General features: G+C 39.5%; 1 protein-coding gene across 2 annotated transcripts in view; it reads right to left on the reverse strand.

The window, feature by feature from the left end:
* Positions 1-1,293: 1,293 nt before the first annotated feature.
* The window catches only part of sntb1 (syntrophin, basic 1), a 44,583-nt gene continuing 30,806 nt past the window's right edge, over positions 1,294-15,070 (reverse strand). For both annotated transcript variants that reach the window (XM_028580745.1, XM_028580747.1), the window contains 4 exons: positions 14,353-14,489; positions 13,424-13,620; positions 6,869-7,089; positions 1,294-3,210 (listed from right to left, as the gene is read on the reverse strand). In XM_028580745.1, coding sequence (XP_028436546.1) covers positions 3,118-3,210; positions 6,869-7,089; positions 13,424-13,620; positions 14,353-14,489 — 648 coding nt within the window. In that variant the 3' untranslated portion in view covers positions 1,294-3,117. The remainder of the gene's footprint in view (positions 3,211-6,868; positions 7,090-13,423; positions 13,621-14,352; positions 14,490-15,070) is intronic.

Consider the following 15,070-nt stretch of genomic DNA (forward strand, 5'->3'; position numbering starts at 1 on the left):
ATTTCAATTCTGAAAGTTGGAGAAGGGAATAGTCAAATATATATCCTACTAAGAACCAGAATCATTAGCAAACACATTGTAGACGCAATTTACATTTTAATGTAATTTAAGTGAAATCAAAACTCTCCAAAGCCCACATTTTACAGGCTTCTTCAGTTGATTTGGATTTGCTGTTGATGAGAAATTAATAAACAACAAGTGAAGACAATAAAAACAAACTCATCATGTCGCTTTTGTTAAATACATGATTTATGTGCACTGTTTGAGTTAAAAAACTAGTCTTTATCATTCTGAGTGACAGTACAGTAGCTGCCGAAGGCATCAGAGTATACTACATATCAAAGCAGCCTTTACTCAAAGAGTTTCTCTCCATTTGAGGTTATCAGTCAGTGCTGGCTTCATGGCTGAACAGAAGTTTTACAATGCCTCCACTATCTCTTAGTATCAACAAAACAGATAATATTTCTTCTAGAGAGTGGTGGGATTACAATTTGTAAATCATTGTTCACTGTGTGTGTGTGTGTGTGTGTGTGTGTGTGTGTGTGTGTGTGTGTGTGTGTGTGTGTGTGTGTGTGTGTTCTTGTTTAACTATATTCGTGGGGTCCAAAAACCAGTATACTTGTTTGGGTCCTGACAGCTGTGTGGGGCCAAAATACTGGAGCCCACAACTTTAAAGGGCTGTTTGAGGGTTAAGACTTGGTTAGGATTAGGGATAGAATTAGGTTATGGTTATGGTTAGGGTTAGGGTAAGGGTTAAGGTTAGGCATTTAGTTGTGATGGTTAAGGTTAGGGTAAGCGGCTAGGGAATGCATTATGTCAATGACGGGTCCCCACAAAGATAATGCCACAAACCTGTGTGTGTGTGTGTGTGTGTGTGTGTGTGTGTGTTGTTGGAAATGTGTGTTTGATATTTCCTCGATGTAAGAAAAGAGCAAACACAAATTTACTGCTGGTTGGTTGTATTTCTGCACTCATAACTAAAAGTAAAGTAGCCATAATAGAAGAAAGTTGATCCATCCTTTGATCTCTATGATTAATTTTGTCCAAAATTCAAATGTTTCATATGTCTTCTTCTCTGTCATCTGAAAGCAGGAGGAAAGGCCCCGGCAGCCAGCCATGTCACAGACAGTGCAGAGTCCTATACAGATTTGATCTGCTGCATAACATCCCAACACAATAATGACCTGCACTGGCTGAAGGAGGATTGAGGACTCCTATCATGGCTACCTTGCTATAATGAAAGACAAATAATACTTGAAGGGGTGACTGTGGCACTGTTGCGTTTCAGTTTTCAAAATATGAATATTAGAAGTACTCATGGCAGTTTGGCAAATGTGACAATTCTTCAGAGAGTATCAAACAGTTCACTGTCCACTCTGACAGGAGGAAAGATTAAACAGCTTCATTATGTCTGATCAGAATGCAGACCATTTGTGGAATAGTTAAACATTTTGGGAAATACATTTACTGGCTTTCATGCTGTGAGTTAGATGAGAATATTGATACCACTCTCACAGCTGTCTGTTAAATATAAGACAACAGCTAGTAGCTGGATAGATGAGCAAAAACCCAGGAAACGGCTAGCTTGTCCGAAGGTAACAAAATCCACCTACCAGCATCTCTAAAGTCATTATGTAAAGCTAAGCTAACTGGCTACTGGCTGTAGCTCATCTAATTTAACTCTTGGCGAGAACATGAAAAAGTGCATTTCCCTAAAAAAATAAAACTATTGCTTTAAATGATTTAGTCAAAATGTGTATTCTAAACATTACCTGATTGTTTGTTTATGGTACTATTTAGAGATCATACACTTTAATGCATAATATGTAGTATTTGGAAATGTATCTATGGTGCCATGGTCCTATGTTCCCCAGTTCAATATTCTGTTAATATATATGACCTGTTTTAAATTAAAATATTTCAGAAATAGTTTTCACCCTTTCCTTTTTCCTATTCTTAACCTGTTTGAAAATGGCAATTGCCAACTACTTTTGATTTCCTAACCCTAAAAAGTTTCAGAATAATTTTTGTCCCTTTTTCATCTTTTGTTTTTCTTCTGCATTTAGGGCTGAAATATGTTTGGGACTTTTTCCTACATACAAAAGAGTAACTATTATCTAGACTAAGACTAAGACCTCTGTCATGACAATTTAGAGCTGGGGAACACAGGACCCTTGGAACATTAGAATTACCCCTATTTCTGTGGAACACAGTTGTATGTATCAGAAACACAATAGTAAATGCTGAGTTTTTGAGTTTTTGAGTTTGAGTTTTTGTGGAATTTAAATGTGATGAAAAAAATCTGAATGCTTGAGTATATTATAATTCATGTTAATTGAAGCTGAGGCTTTAAAGAAGATATACTTGAAGACATTAGAACCGACTTCAGATCACTGTTAAACACTGGAATACTTTGACCACAGGGTGGTCACAGTATACAACCTGTTAAAAGAATACTATGACATTTTGAATTTGAGTCAGTTGTCTTTGTGGGAAACTGTGTGGGTGATTGTGCCCGCCACTTTCAATGATGAATGCTGACAGCGCTAACAAGACATTTCAGGAGACGCTAACAAAGACAAATGCATAAAGTTTTTCCAGAGTGTGTCAAATGTTTGGTGAAGAAAAATGGCCAAGTGAAATTCAGAATGTTCTTTCAGAGCTAATGGTGAATAAATTAAATAATTGGTAAATGGAAGGCAGTTTGCCATTACATCTTGATTGAATTAAAAGTAAATTCATCTCAACCGTACTGCACATGTCCAGGACGTGACAGTAATGCCCAATCTGTGTCCATCCCACTGCTTCTAGTCCAGTCCCTGTTTTCTTCTGTGGTTCTTCAGTCAACACTTCAGTCCTTGCAGCCCTTAAAGGGAGGGTTTATCCCCCAAAATAATCTGTTCATTTCACCCAAAGCAAAACCAAACTGAATTGGTTTCTCCAGTGTTTCTTTAACTTGGAGACCCAAAAAAAGGTCAATAGAGGCTACATTCACTCAGCTTGGGTCCCCGACTGACAGCGTTTGACGTGGTGTACTACTGCATGCGGGCTGCAGAGAGGTGGAGAAACAAGGTGGATTTCTGTTTTCAAAAGAGATGAAATGTCCTTTTAGAGAGGTCAGGCCACCAGACCCAGGCGGGAAATCTTAGCAGAGAGGAAGGAGTGGAGGATAAAGACGATCGGCTTCGGACAAGAGTGGAGGTCCAGTTGCTGGAAGAGGAAGGAAAAACAACGGAATTAAAAAAAAAAGTAGAACAAAACAGAATAATGCAAAACACAACAGGAGTACGAGAGAATATGATTAAAAGATGTGAGAATTCATTGAGGAGAAGGGATAAAAGAGAAAGGAAGAGGCAGGAGAGAGAAGGAAAAGAAGTTTGTAAAGCACATAAAATCATAAAAAATCTATTCAAAACTAACTACACAGGCAACAGTTCCCCATGAGTCAAGGATTAGACAGATCTAGCTAGAGCTAAGCGCAACACACACACACACACACACACACACACACACACACACACACACACACACACACACACACACACTGTGAACAAAGCTCTGTTCATAGCCTGAATCAACAGCAGGCATATGACTCATATCCTGTTCCTTAGGTCTATAGGGAGATTTAACCTATTAATCCAAACTTAGTACTTTAGTTGGTCATATTTAACACTGAGGACTTTTTAGAGGCTACCTCATCACCAGCAAACCCAGTCCAATTTAATATAATACATCGATTATACATCTGTACTGGTCCACAAAAATCTTGTCATCTAAAAAAAGTCAGATTTTCAGGAGGTGGGATAGATGGTGTTTTTTAGTGGCAATGTCAGTCAGTCTTTCAGTAGGTCCAACAAATTGGTCCAGACTGAAATATTTCCAACATTGGATGGTTTGCTAAGGAATTTGGTACATATATCCATGGTAGCCAAAGGATGAATCCTAATGACATTGGTGATCCTCTGATGTTATCTCGAGCACCACCATCAGGTCAAAGTTTTCATTCAGGTAAATATCTCATTATCTACTCGATGGATTACACGAATTTATACAGACATTCATGGTTCCCAGATGTTGAATCCTTTGATTATCCCGTCTTGTCCACTAATGCCACCGGCAGGTTGACATTCGCGGTTCAGCTAAAAGTTGTCAGGTGAAATGTTGCAACTGTACTGGGTGGATTTCCATGAAATTTAGTATTCCTAAGGGGCCATCCCTTAGGATAAATAATAACTTTGCTGTTCCCTCAACTTTTTATTCAGCGCTGTCATCACTTCAAAACTTCAATTTGGCCAACACTTTGGTTTATGACCAAATATCTGCTAAAATATGACATATCACATCAGCCTAAATTGTGTTTTTAGCGCTAATCAGCAAATATTAGCATGCTAACACTCTAAACTAAGATAGTGAAAATAGTAAACTGTACCTGCTAAACATTAGTATGTTAGAATTAGTATGTTAGAATTTTCATTGTAAGTAATTGTTTGTTTTCTAAACTAAAATCAATGCTTGGGCTTGATCTAAGCTCTGTAATAATTTTTTTTGTATTGGGGAGATGAATTGTCAAATGTGACAAAATTAGATATATTATATACATACTCCCTGCCAACTAATGACAGTGTAGTCAACTCTTTGAAAACAAAGCCTAGCTGATTCTACTTTCAAATGTTGAGCTAATGAGCCACCAGCCACATCAGCAAGTGCCTTGGGATTTTTATAAAGCCTTGTCTACGACTGTGTTGGGATTCAGAAATGCTACGATCCCAAAATCTGTTCTGCTAAGGTAGCCAGAAGAGAGTTTTGAATCAAAGCTCCAAAGTCTTTGCTTATTTGCCTTCAGGATATGAGCCTTGAAACATGAGTGTATCTGACAGAAGTTGCATACAGAGCCGTATGTGGACTGTTGTACAGACAGTTTGAGGCATCGATATATAAAACATCTCAGTTTCCAATTTCTAAATCCCATAAGCCAATAGAGTAAATATTTAAATTTTAACTGTCACTTTTTTCCCCAGCATACAGTAAATCACAGTGCTATGACTTTTATGAATGATGAAGCATCATGTGTTTCTGGGTAAACAGTTTGTAGAAGTGCTAAGGGAGGGTTAAAAAAAGTGCTAGCTCATCTTCCTGACACCAACATTTTTATGTTATATTGTCAAATAAGATCCAAGATGCTAAAAACATTTATAACAGAAGTAATAAATACTTTAGGTACATGGTCTCATGAACAGGTTTCAATGATATTGTATGCAAAACCATTGCACAACAATTCGTATATATGTCACAAAATTGCGGCGAATGCCAACCGGTCTCGTGAAAATTAAGTTTAGTGGTCGTTACAGTCAAGTTTAGCCGACAAAAGGTGACTGTGAGCCGGGTACCGGTCACCTTGAGGTGACGGTCGTGATAGCGGCCGTGGCAGGTAAGTTTAGGGATCAAAATGACCGATTACTGAGATTAGGGAAAAGTTTGTGGTTTGTGTTAAAACACTGGACCCCTTAAGTAATACTTCCAGGAACCGAACACCCATGTCCTAGGTGAAAGTCTAGTGTTTTCCACTTAACCTCTTCCTGTAAACAAACACCGCTCCCCCGCTCAAAAGTCCTGTGTTTTGGGATCTATTCACCACCTTATACAGCGGCAGTCAATGTTGGGCTAACAGTAATAAATACATGGAATATATTGGATTTCCAGTGAGAACAGCCTGATTGGTAGTGAGAGTGGCAGTGTTTCTACTTTTTTTCAGGCATATACATCAATAACTTTGAGGGTGGCCCCTAAAACACAAGCCACTTGGACTTCTATACAGGGAGCAGTTGAGTGATGTAAACAGATTAAAACCCTTATAGTAAGTGGCAGGCTATTTTTTTACCTGAAGTTGTTTTATGATCAATTGCTGTAATTTACTTTCTGCTGTACCACTTTCCCTCTGCCTGTCTTGTTCACCTGTACTCCAGTTTGTTTTTCGCTTAATTTCCCAGAAGGCCTCCTGAAACCCCCTGAGAGTGGGTAAGAATTTCTTCTATTTATTGTACTGAGTTGTACATGACCACAGCAAAGCTTGATATTGTGCCCCCAATCAGTTTGACTTGAAAAGCAAAGTTATTAATATTAAGCTTAAATAATAACATTTTAACTTAGTTGAACTTGAAATGAGAAATTATTAAGTGCAATTCTTTGGATAGGGTTAAATATAAGAAATATTTTTTTTATAGGTTGGAGAAAATTAGAAGACTGTAAGTTTTTTTTCAAAAGCCAAAGTATTAATGTTAAAGTAAAAGTAATCCGTAATATGTTCGAATTCAAAATATGAGTGCGACAGACCATGTCTTGTACTTTCAGCAAATTAGGCTGCTGTTGTCTTTGCTAAAGCAAAATGGAGAAAACTAGCGAGCCATGCTGAAAGCAAAATGAACGGACGGACACCAAAACATCTAGGAAGTAATATGTGGGAGCATTTTGAATATGATAACAATATCCAATGATCATGTCTATTTTACAGTGTAGTTTAGGATTAGGCCACGTGGGTTCAAATCAAATCAAACAAATTACATGTTAGTAAAAATATGTTCAAACTTAATTTAAAAAGACAATCCTCACATTTGCTGGTCTATTGAAGCTACTACTGGGGCAAAACAAATGTCAAATCAGCCTCTGTGCTTGTTTAACATTGGTGAGTCTAGAGAGTAGGCCTACTACTCACATTTCTTCATATGATTGCACATCATCTGTGTTTCATTATTTATTCACAGAGCAAAATGGAGTTTCAGTGGACTATGAACCCCCGAGTTCCTATCAGAGCACATCTTGTTACAGTTTGTTTGTCAAAACCTAATGCTTTATTAAAAAAGGAAACACTCACAATCTCCCCCTCTTTCCCTCCGAAGTCAAGGAAGAGCATGCGAACTCCGTCATCTGAGGACAACTTTAGTTTTTCGTAGGGGTAGGAGAGGAGCACTCTAGGCCTGGTGGGTGTGTGAGATCCCCTCTCCTCCCCGTCTCCCAGTTTGGGGTCAGCCAGCACAGAGAAGCCCTGTTCGTAGTGAATCACCAGCCGGCATTCCTGACTCTGGTAAAGACAACCTGGAAGATAATAGGATATTAACATTTTTGAATGTTAGTGAACAAGATGCTCATTTTCCCTGTATTGACAATGTGTGGATGAGAGAAATAAGGGTTAAAGTGCAAGTCAGAATTATAATCACCTGGTACATGCATTGTAGAATAAGTTATTACAATGAGAGGTAAAAGTTAGACTCTGAATGACTATTATGTAAGAAGTAGCAGTACAACTTTAAATGCATATTGTGGACTTCAAAATGTATTTCATCTCTGTTCTTTGAAAACCTCTCTTTATTTTTAGGGAGGATATACATGTTCTACTGTCTAATGACTTAAGTGTTGGCTTGTATTGGAAGGGCAGGGCCATTCAGTTTGATCAATGTGTTGTGTAACTTGGTTGGATGTTTGTACAAAGTGCTTTAATTTTCCATGTTCTTAATATAAAAGAAGATGAATGACACTGATACAGTCTCTTTTTCAACTAATTATGAAATATAGAAATATTTAATGATTTTTTGGCCAGCCTTATTATGAGTATACTGTACTATACTATTTCTTCCATAGAAAATACTTGAGACATAGACAATTACCGTTATCATGTTGACATTCTTGGTAATATTTCCCTGCTCTTACTGTTTAGAAGGCATTTTCTCTCTCTGTTGACAGTTTATTAGGTACACTGAGCTAACACGAATGATGCACTTATGATATAACAATAAATCTGTTCTTCATGAAAGTTCAATGTACATTTTTTTTTTAAACTGTGTTGATTAAACTTGTTTAGTCATTTGCTGCTGTAGAATTATACTGTGTTTTACAAAGGGTATTTCTAATATTTGGTCCTCCCCATTTATATTGTTTAGGGAAGCCTAAACATTAGAGATACCTCTTATACAGCATTCATGTAGATCTAGGCCCTTCTTATTCAAATATATTCTGTCATGTTGTCAAAGCCCAACTCTGTTCTAACTCATGTGTCTTTTACACATTACAATTTACCATATTTCAGGTACGGACTACTCTTTTCACGTAGAGACCAAACCGCTGCTGCACAGTGTAATGTATCGACATCATTTCTCATTACTTTTTTTCCCGCTCTCTCTCGTCTCTCCTCGCAGCATGTGTCCGGCTGAAAGCAGAGTGTGCTATCTATATCTACTCTCCAAATGACTTTCCTCTGCTGTAATGACAAACCTGTCGCGTCTCGACACAGTGTGATCCAGCTGCATTTAGTCTTATTTTTCAATGCCTTGACAGCAGAGTTCCCTCACTCCACCTCCTGCATGCTGAAAACTTCATTTACAGAATAGGCTCCTCTCTCTTGATGACATCTGATCTATTGAGCGGCGTGTTTGTGTGACAAAGAGATGGTGAGCGAGAAGAGAGTTGTTATCTTTCCATTGTTTGCTGACAGCCTGAACAGGATGTGTGTGTATTGTATGAACATGGATGGCAGTGTGTGTTTGCATGTGTGTACATACTGTATGACAGTGTGTGTGTGTGTGTGTGTGTGTGTGTGTGTGTGTGTGTGTAATGCCTCTAAGCTGGTGAGGAGCGTATTTTCTATCTTGCAGACATGTGAAAGAGACATGGAGATGCATATATGAGTGAGTCGTCTGTGGGCTATAGAATAGCTATGCATGTGTGTTTACATAATGTATAGGTACGCTCTCTGTAGCCAACATCAGTCTCCTTTTTGTCCGACTGTCAACAGGCTGGTTTTCTGACTACTTAACCGTGTTGTCAGTCAAACCACACTAATCACCCTATACACACCTAAATCCCTTCCTCCTTCGGCTCTTTAGCTAAAGGCGATGATGAAACCAAGCCAAATATGTACACAGTAACACACACACACACACACACACACACACACACACACACACACACACACACACACACACACACACACACACACACACACACACATATCAGACCATGGTCGAAGGCAAATAATTCTTGTGAGTTTAATTTACCCTGCACAGAGTAGCAGATGGATTGGTTGTACAGCACAACAATGTAATGAAATCATAGAAATTGTAGATTTTTTGGCATTTCATTGGGTTCTGCACATTTGAACCTTTGTAGAAAAACCTTCCATTATTTTATTACTGTGGTTCATCAAGGGGATAAAATAATGAAAAGTCGTTTCACTCTGAAATAATGTATTCACAATTACAAACGCTGCTACAAAAGTGGGTCATATTAGATTGACAGCCAATTAGCAGCAGTTGCCAGCTGTAAAAAGAGGTGGTAATTAGCACTTTAGTTTGTGAGACCACCAGCAGCATAAAGTCAGAGCCCAAATTACAGGCACACTGATAAAATAAAACTACAGATTTATTCATTATGTCAACTGATTGAGGAGACAGTCTCAACACATTAAAAGTGGAGCATAGCTTTAGCTCAGGCAGAGCACTGAAGTCATGAACTGCTTGACTACCAGCTGACTTGTAACATCCAATCATATTCATGCAGGTGTACAGTGCAGCCATTATAACCTGATCACTTCACTATTAATCTGCTGCAATCTTCATGCAAAGCACAGTTTGCTGTTGCATCTCTCTCTGCCACCTCTTCTTCCTCCTCATGTGCTATATATATATTTTTTTTTTACATTTAATATTCATGGATCTGGTTGTTAAGGGGGGGATTAACTCGATCAGTACTAGTTCTTACGACATGCCCACGTCTGAAATCAAAAGTATTCATAGCTGTTCCAAATGGCTTCACTCCGGCAATCCATTGTAATATACGGTATTCTACATATTGTTAGATAACAAAACCACAGAAGCAATGTTGGTTTCAAATGACATTGAACAGGTGAGGTGTTGGAAACATCAAGGCGCCTACAGAAGGAAGTGCTAGTGTGGGTTTTAGACTGGAAAACTGAAACACACTCAAACAACAGAGGTGTGTTGATTACAATTTCTGGAAGTAATGGTGATAAGATACAGAAAAATGAGACACACACACACACACACACACACACACAGAGTCAAATATGCAGTGTAATATCCGCAGAACACTGAAGACATCCCATTCATGATGAAAAATGAATCTCATAATGTGTTTATTATTCTAATAATGTGTTAACAATCTGGCAGGACAAACGTCTCCCTAGCAGTTGTAAATGGGGCAAAGAGTGCCGGTTCTTTGTTGTGAAAATTAGACCTGAAACTCTACTCTTCCACCCGAGAGCCTTGATCTGTAGGGCAAGTAGGGTTTCCCACCAGAATACATACACACACAGACACAGAGCCACACAGACACAGACACAGACACACACACACACACACACACACACACACACACACACACACACACACACACACACACACACACACACACACACACACACACACACACACACACACACACACACAAGGTTTTCAGGCTGCAACAAAAGCCCTTCTCTCTGCCTGACAGTGAGTGGATTAGACAGATAGAGGGTCAGAGACTGATAACACTGAGAGAGGAACTGAGGGAAAGAGAGATGCAGTGAGAAAGAGGAGGGAGACACTAACTGTTACCAAAACAACAAACGCTAAAAGGTTATTATTGAACAGAAAGCCTGTTTTTTTCTGTCATTAGTTTTAAACTTGTAAATGACATTAACAGCAGGTAAAATACTTCATATTTTAAAACTGCATCCTACTGCGCTAAACCTCCAAGTGTCACAGCAGGTTAATTGCCGACAACCACTGAGATAAAATTGCTTTGTTTAAGTGCTCCAAGTCATTAAGCTGTTTACCTGTTCATTAAGTAGACCCAGTTGACCTCTAAGACACTTTTACAGCTGCCACCTTTGACAACAACATTGACAAAAAGGCTGTGGGTGTGCAGGAGGATTACTTAGCTTCTAAAGCTGGTAATAAAATAATGTTTTGAATCTGTTGTTCAAAGTTTATTCTTGACCTTGGTCACAGCAGTAGTAGCTGTTGTGGCACCACACACTCAACCCCCATAACACCATGACCAACCTGAGGTTTTTACAATTTGGTATTTGGAAAGATTAAACAAGAGAGAAATAACATGATAATTAGTGAGCTTTGGAGGTGCAGGAATGCATATTTTGTTACTTTTGGACAGAGCCAGTCTTTATGGAAAGCTAAAATTAGGTAACTGACAGCTTGTTGTAGCTTCATGTTTAGCGTACAAACACCAGAGTGGTATCCATCCTCTCATCTAAACAAATTAAAGCATATTTCCCCAAATCTCAAACTAGTTCCTGAAAGTGCTCAAAAGAATTAGAATCTGCGATACCATGACAACTGGGCAAACTCTATCTGCAAGATCTATTTATATATTCTGCTCCATGAAACACTGCACAGGACTGTCAGATTATTGAGAGAACAAATATGCAATAGACACAAGAAGGGTTTAAACCTTGGAACTACATGATATAGACAGTGCCTTATCCTGCTAATTGCTCAAATTATGAATATAACCTCTGAGATATTTTAAGTCACCTTGGACATAATAATAACAGAAATGACAGCAGGCCGCACACAAGTGCCTGTGAAATTTGATTTTGGAGCTGAACAAATTACTTTCCCCTTTAAAGTCCCTCCAAGAATGGCCTGCTGCCCATAGAGTGATTGAAAGTTAATCTGTCTTCAGAGCAAATCTTTATCACGAGCCTTGACAGTAAATAAAACATCACAATGATTTATCAGAATGTTACACAGATGAAAAGATGACAAGGTCAGTGCGACGACTCCTCAGGTGGCAACTGCTGAAAAATGAGCAAATGGATTATCACACTCCTTCTCGGGGAAGTGTAAATTACTTTTCTACTTCCATAACAAGAAACCGAGGACTTGCTAACATCAATCAGTTTCAGAAAAGTTATGGGATCCATTTCAGACAAAAATTCAATGGTGACCAAAAAATATGTGTCACTTACAGTGACTTCAGAGACTCTATAGAGCTCTGTGGATCATTTCAGCATCTTTTAGCTTATTTTTTGCCCGCATCCTCACAGTTTTGGTTCTCATTAGTGTTGTTTTCCGATGAAGCAGGTGGTGTTTTTGGCAAAAGCTGTAATAACCTTCTGCCCAGAACCAAACGACGAAGTTAGCGAAAGTTAGCAATGCTGTGCCAGTCCGGGTGGCAAATGCTAGTGCAGCATTTACAGCTAAATTAATGCTAATGTTGCTCCATATCTGCTCATCTAAGTGGCCAAAAAAATCAGTTAATGCAGGTTTTAAAGGTAAATGTGTTTTCCCTTATCCCAGCTGATTAGACCTCTGCTTAGGCTGAAGGTGGGCAGAGAATTACATGCGGTCACCGGATGGTAAAGGTGTTAAGGTTAAGGTATTAACAGGAGAATGAGAAAGATGTTATAATTAAACACATTCTGCACAATCCCACAGACTCCTGTGAAGAGCTGTAATTATCCAAAATAAGTACAATAACCTGTGTGGGTGTACCATGGGTGTGCAGGGCCCTTCACTTTATTTGTTACTGTTATCTGTAAGCTACGGCACGTCAATACTCAGCAGCTTGTTTCAGTCTAGACAGCGTTTTTTCATGGGATTAAATAAAATGTCGTTTTAACATTCACATTTCCTCGCTAACTACAATGACACACAAAATGTGATTATTATCAAACATCTTGGGAGTGTTGAATTCAAATTGAGCTCTGCAGGCGTGAATGAAGCCTTGCTAGTCTAACGTGAAACTTACTTTGACACAGTGCTATCATAGATGGAGAGAGGAGAGGTACCCAGGGGAGAAGTGCAGTTACCAGGACATTTTGTGCTTGGAGAGAGAGGGAGGCAAAGAAAGAGAGAGAGAGAGAGAGAGAGAGAGAGAGAGAGAGACAGAGAGAGAGAGAGAGGGTATTCTGTTGGAATTCCCTGGACGGCCCAAAACCTAATGCCGTATAAAACACACACACACACACACACACACACACACACAAGAATAGCATTCCTTTCTATAAATAGCAAGTGCTTCATCCACATCTTTCATATGGCTATTACATTTAATCACAAACCCTCTCCTATCTCAGTGTATGAGTGGTTGATACTGTAGTGTATGTACACATTTGGATTTATGCACTGAATTTAGACGTTATTTTAGGCCTGCAAGACCTCAGGCAGTACTTATTCTTCCAAACTCTTCAGTCTCTCTGGATATGTTTTGCTGCAGCATGCCAGAACACGTCTAAGGATGCATCACCAAATTCAGCACAGTGACCTGCGCTGCTCACTCCACTCCTTCCACAGCTACATACTCTTGTGTGTTCCGGTCTCTGTTTATAGCGTCAAAGTGTTTATGTTTGTCTTTATCCGTTTTAAAAGGTACTTTGAATCAAATTGTTTACGTGTTAGGTATCAGTACTCACTCGTCGTGACTTCTTTGATCATCTCAGCTGAGGCGTGACATCCGTTGACTATGTGTCTGGTCCAGAGGGACAGATCCTTGGTGGTCTCAGCCCGGAACAGGTGAGTCTCAATGCCCAGTCGTGTGCCAGTCCGAGTGGCAAAGAACAGCTCTGTACCAGAATGCGGCGACCCCCGGTCAGGGCCAGAGTGTACCAGACTGGATAAACACATAAACATAAACTGCCATGTAGTGTATTAAGGATATTTTTGTCGTTATAACAAAGAAAATATATTGCCATCACAAATCTCTTGTTAATGACAAACTTTCTTGTTATGAGACATTTTTTTCCCTGACTGTGAAGACACAGTTCAACTCTCAATTTACTGGACACTATAAAGTAAACTATTGAGGGTCTATTATATTGGAAACTGAATGACTGAATGAGGGACTCATTTCAGACACATCCTAAAGATCTACAGCCACATTACAGCTCTATGTACTCTGTATGCTGTAATGCTTATTATAAGCAAAAAACAAACTGGAAGATGAATAAAAGTTGAAGTTCAAAGTTTGCTTTTGATCCTTAGGAGTTGTGGTAAAGTACATACAAAAATGGTAGGTAGGTATGGTAATGATTGTCATGCTAACATTCTCACAATGAAAATGCTAACATGCTGGTGTTAAGCAGGTAACTTACAATATTTAGATGTATAATATATTAGATAGATGCTTTGCAACATACAAATTAGCACAAAGTAGCTAAAAATAGACTGATAGTGTAGCACAGGGTTAGTTTTTTTTTATTGATATCAAATGTAATATTAGTTTAAAAATCAAAAGGATTTCATTATGACAACACAATAGTCTCCAGAAAATATCTTAAATATGTTGTGGTGTGAATATACTGTGTGTGTTTGTGATGTCTTGTACATATGGTGGTGGACCTACCGCGTTGCTAACAGTGGATGAGCGTGTGCAGGGCTCTGCCAGGCTTCCTTGCCTCGTGGTAAAGTCTCATACAGCAGAAGGTCTTTCTCCGTCACCACCACCAGCACCGGCTTCCAGCACTGCTTCTCACTCTCTGTCTGCAGCACAAACAGATAAAAAGGAAAGGTTGTATCCATCTATCCATTTTCTATACCCACTCATCCTGTGCAGGGCCATGGGGGGAGTGCCATATTCAGATGAAAAACATTTAAACAAAAAAGCTGTTTAAAAATATTTTATTTGAGTATTGCACTATTTTGTTAAGTGCACAAATTACCAGGGCCTGAAGTAATAACTTTAAAATGATTACTACACATGGGTGGCAGTGAAGGTCAGGGGCCTCGACGGACCAGACCCGGGCGGCAGACGCTGGCTCTGGGGACGTGGAACGTCACCTCTCTGTGGGGGAAGGAGCCGGAACTGGTGCGGGAGGTGGAGCGCTACCGGTTAGATCTGGTGGGGCTTACCTCTACGCACAGTCTCGGTTCTGGAACCATACTCCTGGATAGGGGTTGGACTCTTTTCTTCTCCGGAGTTGCCCAGGGTGTGAGGCGCCGGGCGGGTGGGGATACTCACAAGCCCCGGCTGAGCGCCCGCTGTGTTGGAGTTTACCCGGTGGACGAGAGGGGGTCGCCTCCCCACGCCTGCGGGTTGCGGGGGGGAAAACTCTGACTGTTGT

This window comes from Perca flavescens, chromosome 6 (genome assembly GCF_004354835.1).
Source record: "Perca flavescens isolate YP-PL-M2 chromosome 6, PFLA_1.0, whole genome shotgun sequence".
Lineage (NCBI taxonomy): Eukaryota > Metazoa > Chordata > Actinopteri > Perciformes > Percidae > Perca > Perca flavescens.